We start from the raw sequence: 14,107 nt of genomic DNA, 5'->3' as shown, positions 1-14,107 counted from the left end.
TGGCCTTGGTGCCCCACATTTTGGCCGTGATGCCCTAAGAAATTTGTATTTATCAAAGGCCAAAGTGGCCTTGCCCTAAAAATGACTTAATTCCAGGCCTGTAATGGTGTATTTCCTCTCCTGTTTCTGTCCTCGGAGGGGCCAGTTGCAGTGTGCTGCTTTTTTATGTACTGCTGCCTCCATTGGCTGAGTGTCTCTGCTGACATAAGATATAAGTCATGAGCGAAAATATGCACCACACAGCCAGAAAAAGAACCTCTTAGGCAGGGCAAGTAAGAATTTAGATGGGGCAAGTAGATTTGAGAAGTACTTGCCCGGCAGGGCAAGTAGGAAAAAACCTTAACGTTGGACCCTGGTTACAGTAATCCAGCCTTGAGGTAACAAAAGCGTGGACCAATTTTTCTGCATCTTTTCGGGTCAGGATAGGCCTAATTTTCGCAATATTACGCAGATGAAAAAATGCAGTCCATGAGGTTTGTTTTAAATGAGAATTAAAAGACAAATCTTGATCAAATATTACTCCGAGGTTTCTTACAGTAGTGCTAGAGGCCAGAGCAATGCCATCTAGAGAAACTATGTCATCAGATAAAGAGTCTCTGAGTTGTTTGGGGCCAAGAACAATAACTTCAGTTTTGTCTGAATTTAACATCAGGAAATTGGTGCTCATCCAGGTTTTTATGTCTTTAAGGCAATTATGAAGTTTAGTTAATTGATTACGTTCTTCTGGCTTCATAGATAAATACAACTGTGTATCATCCACATAACAATGGAAATTTACAGAGTGATTTCTAATGATGTTACCTAAAGGAAGCATATATAGAGTAAATAGGATTGGTCCAAGCACAGAACTTTGTGGAACTCCAAAACAAACTTTGGTACGTAAGGATGATTGATTATTAACTTGAACAAACTGAAAACGATCAGATAAATAATAATTCTACTATAGCAGGTAGAGAAAAAAACTTTTTTTTTTACAGTTTTGGGCTTTCTAGTTAGAACGGAATGACGCCCAAGAGTGCCAGCCTTAGAAAGAGCTGCATCTAGGATCTCAGGTAAATAACCATGTTCCCTAAAACGACTGTACATTTCTTTACTCTTTAACTCGAAGTCACTGTCACTATCGCAGATTCTATGTAGCCTTTGGAATTGGAATAAAAGGAATATTCTTAATCAATGTATCTGGATGAAAACTCTTTGCATTGAGTATAGTATTTTTGTGTGCATTCTTTCTTAAAATAGAGGAGTGAAGAAAACCATTCTCATCTTTACTGATTTCAAGATCTAGAAAATGAATTCTGTCTTTACTATATTCCAGTGAAAGCTCCACATTAGTGTTAATGTTGTTAAGATAACTATGAAAAGACAATAGCTCATCTTCAGTGCCATTCCACCACATAATAATATTATCTATATATAACGTGCCCACCAGATAATGTTATCCTTAAAGACATTATGAGAATGGAACACAAAATCCTTCTCCCATTTGCCCATGAACAAGTCAGCATAGGATGGACTAAAGCATGCCCCCATAGCACAGCCTTTCACCTGTTTGAAAAGTTTATCCTGAAACAGAAAGATATTATTATTTTACAGTGTCCATTTAGTAAGGTCTACAAGGAAATCCATAGGAGGGTCATGTGGGCAAGTAGAAGTAGAAGTATAAATGGGTGCTGAATCCTCAATGAAAATGTAAAAAAATGTGTACAAACGGTACAGGACAGCACTCCAATTACAATATTTATTGCCACGCGAACATTTCGGGTGAAACCCTTCCTCAGCGTGCAAAGGCAACAAACTTTATCTTTGACACAAACATCCACTTGGACTAAAGAATAAATTGGTTAGGATTTGGTTATTAAAGTTCAAAGGTCACTGTAACCTCACAAAACATGTTTTTGTCCATAACTCAAGAATTCTTACACTGATTATGACAAACTTCACACAGATGTCTATAGAATATAATGATAAAATGATGACATTTTATATCCAAAACAGAAGGGGAGACAGGAACAGATGGGGAGACATTTGGTCAGATACAGAATTGGTCACTAATCTTAGGTGTCCAACTGTGCTGATTGTAAAGATCTTCTGTGTGTGAAGCATCCATGTTTTCACAGACATGGATGTAAACTGTAAGAGAAACTTGACTGGTGTGCAGAGGCGTATAACCAGCAGGGAGGTAATTCTAGTTTAAAATCATCTTGGGATTAGGCATACACCTTAAATACCAATCGCTAATCAACAGCATGCCACTGGCTTCCTCACCAAGCATTACATCAGCCTAAAGTGAACTAATGAAGCTGTGTGAGTTGTTATTAATCTCATCTTTTTCTTGTAGGTGCTCTAGTGGGTCAACGCCTGTCCGACCATCCTGACGTCCGTAAACTGGGCTTCACAGGCTCCACTGAAATTGGTAAACACATCATGAAGAGGTGAGAGGTAAAGCTCATTCACAAAACTCTGTCTAAACCAGAAGTAACATCACTGCTCAGCTTTCTGTACCTGTGTTCTCCTCCATTTAAAGCTGTGCAGTCAGCAACGTGAAGAAAGTCTCTCTGGAGCTCGGAGGAAAATCCCCTCTCATCATTTTCAGTGACTGTGACATGGACAAGGCTGTGCGCATGGTAAGCTCATTCATAGGAAAAATTTTTAGTCATTTAGTTGAAATAATTTCAGAAATAAAACACCGTAATATCTGCCTATTTCAGGGCATGAGCTCAGTGTTCTTCAACAAGGGAGAGAACTGCATCGCAGCTGGCAGACTGTTTGTGGAAGACACTATTCATGACCAGTTTCTGAAGAAAGTGGTATGTGTCTTTTTATCTCACACTGCTGATGTTTCTTAGATTTTTGCCACATGTCTACATAGCACAAGACTCCCTAGAGGCGTTGTATTTATTTCTGATCTGGATCTGGGCGCATTTGACCTTGTGCTGTGATTGAATATTTAATTTGTTACTGGCAGTGGTTGGTGGTAGAGTGGCACAACCATTCCACAATGTTTTCTTCATTCATTTGGCTAAGACAAGACTGTAATCCCACAGAAAACTAAACAAACTACTCTTTTGTTACATACCTGGGTCCAGATGTATAAACCACACATACCCACATTTCTCACCCATAAATAAAAAGCAGTTATAATGAGTAGAACGTGCAGTGAGAATATGTGCACATCATACATATTTCAGAACAGGCATGCAAGTGTTTTCGAGAGCGATCTGAGAGTGACATTAGATGGACAAGGATGAGGTAAAAGACTGAACTGAATAATAATATACAGTCTTACCAGCTTGTTTTAGCTTGTTAGTCAATTTCACATTAGCAAGTGCTTGAATAACACTTCAACAGCAGCTCTGCGATACTGTAGCTGGTCACACTGTTGCAAAGTGTGAACACAGCTTTAGAGTGATGGAATTGTACTGGCACAAGTCTTTGTTTAAATATAGTTGCTCTTTCTGTTCCAATATTAACTGTAGCCCAAGAAATTAAAAAAAACTTTTACGAGAATGAATTAATTGAAAAAATCAACGAACCAACTAAGAAATGGAAAAAAAGGCTAACTAAGGGTTAGAAAACAGGTCTAGGGTCAAGTTTTATTCTCAATTGTAAACAAGTTAATGTTAAGAAAAAAGAGCCAAATCTAAAAAGATTTAGGGTCTGCAGGGCTCAACAATAAGGATTGCCCGATTGCCCGGGGCAAGTAAAACTCAAGGTCGGGCATGTAAACTAACAACTCATTTGCCCGATCGGGCAAGTTGCTAAAAATAGTAAAAGTTAATAACTAATTGATAAAATAAATGTATTTTAAAACGTGCTCTTCTGCTCTGATGCAGCGGTCTCTCTGCCTGAAGTCACAGGCACAGCTGTGTAACAATGTCCTGCCCACAGCACCCATTGATATTATTTTGCACGACGGACACTTCATATAATAACATAACAATATACTATTTATGGTGTTATGTCATTGTGTCATTTCTGTCTCTACATGGTCACGCGTTAACAATTCTCCTCTGCTCTCTGTATCGCGCACGGCGGAGTTCCACCACACACACAGGTGAGCACGCTAGAGCGGCTCGGGCCACATTTTCCTGACCAAACCTGACCCCGAGCCCGGTGCAGTTTGTCAGCTGACAAAGTTATTGAAATGGACAGTGTGTAAATAACCATCAGATTGCTGTTACACACAGACAAACATGCTGCACTCCGAGCAGCGTAGCACGGCACTCATGCTGAGCTTGTGTTGCGTTCAGGCGTTGTCATGTAAATAACAACTTCCAGCACTTAAATAGGTCATAGCACAAAACAGCAGCATGTCAAGTGACTTTTTACTTTTATTATATTCAATACAATTGTATGTTCCTAAATCTTGAGACACCTCATATGTAAGCTAGACAGACATTTCACCTGCTCATTACTGTGCACACATGTACTGTATGTACTCAGTCCTAAAGAGCCCTTCTGGTGCCAGTAGATACACAGAAACATCCCAGCAGGCTGTGCTTTGCAAGCATACAAAAAAGTTTAACGCATGTGAAAATTATTTTTCATGCGTGTGCTTCACCTCTGCTGCTACAACTCCATCCTAGAGGAAACACTGCTGTGTGCGTTTTGTGCAACAGGTGGATATGGTAGTCTACTGGTAGAGTAGAGAGAGAGCTAAGTAGCGCTGAAGTAGAGTAGAGCAGGGCAGAGAGATGGAAGCAAAATATATTAAACCTGGTGTTAACACAGCAGAACTGGAGAGAGGGGTGAAAAATAAATAGAGGTGGGCATGGCTCAAGTAGGGCGCAAAATTATAGCCGCCGTCCAAAAGTCCAAGCAGACCGTACCAAGCGCACTCCTTGATCGCTTGAGCGGATCCTGTGCTTTTTATCTTGCGCCCCTGCTGTCACCCTCCAGCATCGCAGCTCAAGTTACACCCCCAAGTTCGACCCCGTGTCATGACTTTTTCACTGCAGTATGAAAACGGCAGCCACTGGCACTCTGCCGCCATGTGGGCAGGGGTGGTAATTGCAACCGGTCAAAATGACCGACGGCCTTCAGATTTTCCGGTCATTGTTGTAAAAAAACGGTCAATGACCGAGAATATCCAGTTAACGCGACCCCTCGTATGTATATATACATACCAGTGTGTATATATATATATATATATACACATATATATACATACATACATATAATCGATTGTTAAGAGGTTGTTTCCAGAGACATTACTGTAGCTAAGAGGTGAGGTTGACACAAGATAATTGAAATTCTGATTGATGCTTGAATTCAGTAAAAACTCTTAACTCATGTTCTGAAATGAGAGATTTTGAAACAAACAATTTTAGATCAGACAATCCTTTGCATGCAGACTTAACTGAGGTTTCTAAGCCCACAATATGTAGCTCTATTGTTATGGTTATCTTATTTGGGTGTCAGGTTGAGGAAGTCAAGAAGATGAAGATCGGTGATCCACTGGACCGCTCCACAGACCATGGCCCTCAAAACCACAAAGCCCACCTGGACAAACTGGTGGAGTACTGTCAGACCGGCATCAAGGAGGGAGCCACTCTGGTGTGTGGTGGCAAACAGGTGCAGCGGCCAGGTAAGGCAGCATTATCTCCACTGAGCTTAATGATGAAGTCTGGGTCTGTGTGGTCCTCCTCTGCTGATTGAATATTCCTATTCATCCAGTCATGTGGGTCTTTTATGTGCTGTCTTGGTTTATGTCTTCTTCCAGGTTTTTTCTTCGAGCCCACAGTGTTCACTGATGTGCAAGACCACATGTACATCGCTATAGAGGAGTCATTCGGCCCTGTCATGATTGTTTCCAAGTTCAAGAGCGGGTAAGTACTGACTCATATCTCCATATACAGCATTTACCACAAAATGCTCACAAATTCACACCTGCACACACACAAAAAAAATCACCAGACTTACATCTGTCTTTTCTGCTGTTTCTCCCTCCTCCCTGTCTCAGTGAGGTGGACGATGTCCTGAGAAGGGCCAACGCCACAGAGTACGGCCTGTCATCAGGTGTTTTCACACGGGACATCAGCAAGGCTCTGTACGTCAGTGAGAAGCTCAACGCCGGCACAGTTTTTGTCAACACCTACAACAAGACCGATGTGGCCTCGCCGTTTGGAGGCTTCAAACAGTCTGGCTTTGGCAAAGATCTGGGTAAGAAAAAATGCTGCTCTTACTGTGGAGCTGTGCTTCTATAGCCCCATTTCTACCAAGCAACTCAACCTCAACAAACTGCTACTGAGATTAAAAAAAAAAAAAAAAGGAAGAGTTCCACCTGTGTTCACGGACCCGCAAAAACCTCAGAATTTAGAGAGGTGACACAGAATGATACACAATGACACACAGGCAAGAAAAAAACAATAACTGCAAGTTAGCACAGCCCCCCACTAGTGTTGCTTTCGTCAACGAAAAGTATGAAAGTATCGTCGTCAACGAACCTTTATCACGTGACGAAAACGAGACGAGACGCAACGTAAATGGTGGTCATGTGACGATAACTATAATTAAATATATAATGCAATATTGTTGAGACGAGACTAAATGTGGTTTACAAAATAAAACCTCTGCTAAAATGTCTCTTCATTTTCGTTGACCAAAACGAGACAAGACGAAATAACGTTATAATGTTTAGTCACGTTATTATTATTATTTTGCAGTATTTCTGTGTCCTAGGCTGTGCGTCGCACTGCGCAGATGGATTACAGCCGTGACGACATACAGTACAACAGCACTCGCTCTCATGTGATATTGCTTTTATATAGCAGTTCAACAACAGCTTAAACAGCAATGCTGAGTAACTGTGCGTTCACACCAAACGCGATGGATACGATGAACGCCACAAGTTTCCATTCAAAATCAATGTAAATGACGCAATGACACGCAATGTCGCTTCAGGCGACAAGAGTGACGCGATGAAGCGATGACGCGTCCACCGCTTCATCGCATGTGTTGCTTGAAGTTGAAAAATTTGAACTTTTCAAGCGACATCGCGTGACGCTGTGCCGCGACATCCAATCAGCGTTCATTTTCATAAAGAAATTATAAGCAACTAACCGGAGACAGATGGACAGGCGCTCCGCAGCTGGGATGGAGCGCCTGTAGTTGGTGTCCAGGCGGGAGGTCCTCGCACCGATACAGGCCAACAGGTCCTCAAACTGGGCCAGCATCAGCCTGAAGTACCGCTGGAAACGACCGTCATCCAGACGCAGCTCTTGCAGGAGGTGATGATATTCACCCAGCTGTGTGCGTTTCTGGAGGATATTGTGAACCCAGACACGGCGGCGTTTGGGTCTCCGATCCAAATCAGATGTCCACAACAGATAAAGAGCAGCCTACGGTAGTTAACTCAGCCATGGTTGACGAGAAAATAGCGGGAGGTGAAGAAAATTGCGGGAGGAGGGTTGCGTCATCGCGATCTAAGCGATGAAGCGATGATCAAAAAGGTCTGATAATACTGTGTAATGACTGTTGCTATGTAGTCCAGCGTTGCTAGGAACGCTTCCCTGACAAGGAGATTCAGCCGTTGCCGGCAGGGCAGGGTGCGCGTCGGGGGTTCTATTCCCCTGTCAGGAGTTATTTTCCCAGTATTCACCGGCTCATTATACATTATCCCTTACATATAACACCTGTGAGCGGAGTGATTTTACTGTTACAAGTCCCAGTGATGTTATACTCTATATCAGCACTCATGGAATGGCTCTCGTCCAATCAAATTACTCGGTCGGAACTAACTGTTGTATAAATAAATATATATTTAGCTCTAACTAGGAGTTAATTTAGAAAAGAAAATTTTGGTTTGGTTATACTATACTAGGTACTTATACTATATTGACTGGGTATAATAGAATTGCATTACTAAAAAGAGACTAAAATACAATTTTCATTGACTAAAACTAAACTAAAATGTCATCAGTTTTCGTCGACTAAAACGAGACGAAAATAGTCATGGATTATTCTGACTATTGTCACACATGTATACTGCCAGATATTAATACATACTTTCAACATATTGTTCCACAGTAGCCAGAACTATAACTATAATATTATTACTTTCAATAATGTTGTTGTAAGCTACTGTCATTACCTGCATCTCTCTCTCTCTCTCTCTCTCTCTCTCTCTCTCTCTCTCTCTCTCTCTCTCTCTCTCTCTCTGTCTCATTGTGTCATACGGATTACTGTTAATTTATTATGTTGATCTGTTCTGTCCGACATCTATTGCACGTCTGTCCGTCCTGGAAGAGGGATCCCTCCTCAGTTGCTCTTCCTGAGGTTTCTACCGTTTTTTTTTTTCCCCGTTAAAGGGTTCTTTGGGGAGTTTTTCCTTATCCGCTGCGAGGGTCTTAAGGACAGAGGGATGTTGTATGCTGTAAAGCCCTGTGAGGCAAATTGTGATTTGTGATATTGGGCTTTATAAATAAAATTGATTGATTGATTGACTAAAATAAGACTAAAATGCTCAGACTTTTAGTTGACTGAAACTTGACTAGACAATAAAGAGTATGAACGTGACTAAAACTAATAAAAACTAAAATGACAGTTTGACACAAAGACTAGACTAAAACTAAAATTAAAACAGGCCGCCAAAAACAACACTACCCCCCCACCCCCATCATCACCTACCGCCACACATAGATTCACATAGAACACTGCTTTAAATGTACAGTTACTCTTATGCCAGGTACAAGATACATCATATTAGCCTGATTTTAGCCTGACTAAGCGTTGTGCGGTGCCTGCTCGGATCGTGAACAACAGTGTCGTACGTGATATTCCATTGTTACATCTTGTGTAGTGTGACGTAGTAGATGTCAACTGACGCAGCGTCTGGGACGCTTCACAAAGTCCCAACAGAAAGTCTAGCATGTTTGATTTCCTTTTTGTCGTTCACAATTGCTCCTGTCACAACCGTCACTTTAACCAATAGAAACACAGTGTGATCCATGCTCTAAAACCAACAGGAAGTCGGCCATTTTGAATTTACTTGTGCCACTTTTGTGCATTTTTGCCCATTTCCAGGGCTCATAAATTAATAGACTTGTCTTAGAGATTTTATCCGATCAACTTCAAATATTGCTCTGTCCCACTGAAAGACCTTGAAGAATAAAAAAGTTGTAAAAGGCTTGAGATTTCGTCAAAGCGTGTGACCTTGGCAAGGCGTTTAACTTCCATGTGTCGCAATAAACAGGAAGTGGTTTGTAAGTCATGGTCCATACATGGTCCAATCTTCCCCAAACTTCACAGGATTGACGACAGTCCCACCCCGAACAGATCCATATCTCAATATTCAGTGAAGAGTACAGCGCCACCTAGTGGCGCCAGGAAGTACGTCTTTTCAGACACTTACTTTTGGATTTATCTGACATTTACATGCTGTAGTCTATATTTCATGTATAAGAACATGACATATCATTAGTGCCTTCTCCAGCTCCCTCTAGTGGAAAGAGGAAGTGGTACAAAATGTGAAATAGTCTTTCCAGCACTGTATGAAGGATTTGCCATCTCAGTCCTGCATGTGCTATCTGACTTTGACAGAAATGAACTGTCACTTTAGCCGGCATCCTGCCAGCACCCCCAAGTTGAGCAGAGGTGCGAGGGCCCGTTCGTTGCTGCTTGCAGCTTTAATTCCCTCTGTATTCTTACAGTTTTACTTTTTATCCGCTCCCGTCTTGATAAAGTTAATGCATCGCACTATCATTTCAATCTTAACACTTCCTGTATCTTTATAAAATTAAAATCCCCTTATAACTTCAGTTGAAAGAATCTCTTAATTTTCTTTTTTTTTTGGTTGTTTTTTTAAAGTTATGTTTTGGGCATTTTTAAGCCTTTAATCGACAGGACAGAAGAGTGTGAAGGGGGAGAGAGAAGGGGAGCGACACACAGCAAAGGGCCACAGGCCGGAGTTGAACCCGGCCTGTAAAAAAGTACTAAAAAAGCTTTTTTGTGAAACATTTGCAGGAACTTGTGGAGGATTCAGTGACTGTCATAGTTTGCAAGCAGTACTTCAAATATAGCTCCTGCCATCTAGTGGCACTTATCCCGTTACTGCAACATTTCAGCTGGCACATGAACAGACACAGTGACTGAAATAATAGTAATAATAATAGTAAAAATAGAACAAGAATAACCTGATGACATCACACACATCGTGAAAGACGACCGGGGATAATTGGAGTGGACCATCATATAGTCTGTCATGTCTGTCGGCCAAGTCACAGCAAGATTTTATGACTCCACAGTTGCATAATCTGACAAAGTGACTGTCGGAATAGACAAAAATGTCGTGTAGTGTGAACCAGGCCTTACAAAAAGGATGGAAAGGGTTCTGAATAGAACCTCAGAACCCTTTTAGAACCCTACTTTTGAAGATTGTTGGCCTATATGCAGCTTGATAAAGATTACTGATTTCATTTAGTATTGTAGGTTGTTACTCCTCTCAGTCCGTCCATACATACGGATGTACATATGTATCTGTCAGTCCATCCCATCCCTGTGAGGGTAATATTTCAAGAATGCCTCAAGGGACTTTCTTCAAATATGGCAAAAATCTCCACTTGGACTGATGGACAGTAATGAACTGATGAACTGAATTTTGTGGTCAAAGGTCAAGGTCAGTGTGACCTCACAAAATACATTTTTGGCTATACCTCAAGAATTCGTATTCTAATTATGACAAAACTTCACACAATTCTAGGATAAAATGATGAAGTGATGACATTTTATATCCAAAAGGTCAAAGGTCAGCTTCACTGTGACATCATAATGTTCTGCATAAAACACTTTTCTGGCCATTACGCAGCATTGTATCTCAGGAGCAGAAGGGGAGACATTTGGTCAGATACTGAATTGGTGACAGTAATCATAGGTATCCACCGTGAAACTGTGCTGATTGTATAGATCCTCTGTGCTGTCAAGGGGAAGATGTGTGTGAGAAGCATCCACATTTTCACAGACATGGATGTAAACTGTAAGAGAAACGTGACTGGTGCGCAGAGGCATACAACCTCTGAGGGCAGTAATTCTGGTTACTGATTGTAACTGTGATGCTGGTTGATCTTGCTAAGTCGCTCATTATGTCAAAATTCAGTAAAACCAACAAAGCATAAGAGTTCCACTCTTTCCTGGGACAGATCACATCATGTGCACCAGAAATTTCCCCAAATACAACAAATATAAAAACCTTTATTTAACTGGCTATACATTACAATCCAACACTACTGTGTTTTGGCTTTCAACTGTATCTTCCCCTTACTGTCACTTTGGATTCGTTCATAGTGCCTCATATCTCCACCGAATCTTGTTGCAGAATTTCATCAAAGGACTCAAGTTTGTGGGTATTAATATCCATACTTAATCACAGTGTCTCTGTCACTCCAACAGGACAAGAGGCTCTCAATGAATACCTGAAGACAAAGGCAGTGACCATCGAGTATTAAAGTCACGTCACAGGAATAAGAAGCACCCAGAGGCACTGGTGTGTGTGTGTGTGTGTGTGTGTGTGTGTGTGTGTGTGTGTGTGGACCCTGACAGAGGAGAGGAATGCGAGGTCTGACAATCGAGTGATCATCTCAACAAAATCAACTCAGACCTGTAGCCATGTCTCTCATTAGTGACTACTGACTAATAATACTGAATGTGCCTTAACAGTTTGTCTGACACATGACTGTGCAATCCTCTCAGTAACACACCTTTGTGCCATGTTGTAGTATGTGTTGTCCTAAACTATGCAAATGAATAATTTTTCTAGGTAGCCCAAGTGACCTCTGACAGCTTTGTAATCAAAGTGATTGAGTTACACAATAGGAATATTTTTAACAGGTTGAATTCATTTCTGATATGGCTTATATTAGGTCAGAAAAGTCTAAAGAAATGTAACATTTCTAATAACAATGTTTGGTTATCAATTAAACCTGCTGTGCACCTCACTGCTGTGGCCCTGTTGGTACATATTTGGTTTATTTCATGATGCAGTTCTTTTTACTTGGATAAACCCACCACTGTTACACAATGACGTACTAGCATATGTAGGCAACATATAATTTGTTCATACAAACTACTAATTTAAACTCTACATTCTAAATGTGAGTACATTCTCGTGAGTAATTGTATTACCTCTTAGCTGTGCATTCCAATACCCATACTACCAGACTAGTATGCCAGAAAAAAGTATGTCCCATTCTATAGTATGTCAAATGCAGTATGCCAAAAATACCAGAATGTTCTACTGCATCCGGTCATATTGTGCAGTATGCAAGCCAGCATGCTTTTCTGGCTGTTCTGGCCCACAGTCAGTGGACAATGTGTCACATTGACTGAACCACCAACAGATGACTGTTTGTTGACAGCTGATTGACAGCTCTCAGAAGCCGCATTAAGGTCTGACAGTGAATTCCAGTAAATGATGACTAGTCTAATAGTAATAATAGGATTATTACTTGTTTAAATGAACAAAAATAATCATAAAGATTGCTACCAACAGCAGGATATACCTATGAAAATAACAATGACAGCAAAAAAGCATGTCATCTAACTGTGGTGAATATATTAGAATCTACCTTGTATGCGGTTATAACTTCAAAGTTAAAACTACATACATTGAAAAGTAACAACAGCAGAGGCCTGTACTACAAAGCAGGATTTGGAGTTAGCAAGGTAACTTCAGGGTTAACTCTAGGTTTTCACTAGCCTACTACGAAGCTGGTTTTCTTTTTACTAGGATAATTTACTGTGGTAACTTATGTTCAGTGTCGGATCACTGCCTGTCAACACTCCAGCCTCTGACCAATTAGATCACCGAAGGAAAAAGTATCCATGGACAAAAGTTTGGAGGTAAAGTAGCCTATATATTGTTATAGGTCAGTAGAATCATTTCATTGTTCCAGGGCTCTAACGTTATTTCCACTGGGTTTAAAACAGCTTCTAACAAACAGAGAGATCATTTACACACACTCACACGAGTTTAGCTGCATTTTAACATACGCAAAGTTTATTTAAAGCTACAGTGTGTAGGAATTTCTCCCGTCTCCCGATTTTTTTAAATCATTTTTTTTATTGATTTCTAGGAAACATTACAAACAAGCAATATGAAAACACAAATACACAGTCGTTAATATATAACAACATAACAGCCAGTGGGAGTTTCATTTAAAAATATTAAGCAAAGTACATAACTCATGAGTTTTAGCAGCTTTCTTATTGTTTGAATCACTAATAGTTTTTATATATTGTTTGGTTTCCTTTTCAAATGCAATGAATGAAGGTTTTGCATTACTAAATTTAGCCTTATGAATGTGGTATTTTCCTAAAATAATTAATAAGCTAATGACATATAATTTTGTATGTCTTTTCTTTTCATTGCTATGGATACCAAACAATACATACATACAATACAGGAACAAACCCTGCCCAGTAATGAACAGCAGCAGGAACAGTAGTTATGTCTTTCAGAAAAAGAGATCGAATAACACGGTTGTTGTTTGTAACCTTACTAGAGAAACACATTTCTCCCACTGCAGTGTTTTTTGGGTTCAACAGTAAACAAGTGGGCAGTTTAGTCCCTTTTAATAGTGTTAAAATGGCAGAGGGAATGGCATCCATTACTATACTGAATTCTCTAGGAGTCACAGGAATATGGAAGGTCTGAAGGAATTCTGAATAATTAAGTAAATTTCCGTTACCACTGAGATGCTTGGTCACTAGGATTATGTCATTTTCAAACCATGTTTTAAAGAACAAAGATTTGTTTTTGAAAGTAATGTGACCATTATTCCAGATATAACACCTATGTGGTGAGAAATTATGTTTATAGATTAGTGACCATGCTAAAAGCATTTGCTTATGGAATTTAGATATATTTTGAGGAAGCTTTTCTATTTTGTAGTCACACACAAGAACATACTGAAGCCCTCCAAGCGTTGAAAAAATATAGTTCGGTATGAAGTTCCATATTGACGTGGGGTTATTTAGAAATTGTTTAATCCAATTAATTTAAATGTATTATTGAGGGTGGTAAAATTGAGAAAATTTAGGCCACCAGAATTATACGTATTCATAATAACAAATTTCTTGACATAATGCGTCTTATTTTTCCATAGAAAATTAA

At 40.1% G+C, this 14,107-nt stretch overlaps 1 protein-coding gene across 1 annotated transcript in view; it reads left to right on the top strand.

The window, feature by feature from the left end:
• The window catches only part of aldh1l1 (aldehyde dehydrogenase 1 family, member L1), a 32,940-nt gene extending 21,010 nt beyond the window's left edge, over window positions 1-11,930 (top strand). The window contains exons 17-23 of the mRNA XM_033627734.2: window positions 2,339-2,432; window positions 2,525-2,624; window positions 2,709-2,807; window positions 5,422-5,587; window positions 5,723-5,828; window positions 5,963-6,162; window positions 11,386-11,930. Of these exons, the coding sequence (XP_033483625.2) occupies window positions 2,339-2,432; window positions 2,525-2,624; window positions 2,709-2,807; window positions 5,422-5,587; window positions 5,723-5,828; window positions 5,963-6,162; window positions 11,386-11,441 (821 nt within the window). The 3' untranslated portion in view covers window positions 11,442-11,930. The remainder of the gene's footprint in view (window positions 1-2,338; window positions 2,433-2,524; window positions 2,625-2,708; window positions 2,808-5,421; window positions 5,588-5,722; window positions 5,829-5,962; window positions 6,163-11,385) is intronic.
• The last annotated feature ends 2,177 nt before the right edge of the window (window positions 11,931-14,107 follow it).

This window comes from Epinephelus lanceolatus, chromosome 1, assembly GCF_041903045.1.
Source record: "Epinephelus lanceolatus isolate andai-2023 chromosome 1, ASM4190304v1, whole genome shotgun sequence".
Taxonomy (NCBI): Eukaryota; Metazoa; Chordata; class Actinopteri; order Perciformes; family Serranidae; genus Epinephelus; species Epinephelus lanceolatus.
Note: the sequence above shows the minus strand (reverse complement) of the source record. Positions and strands in the feature narration are given on the sequence as shown.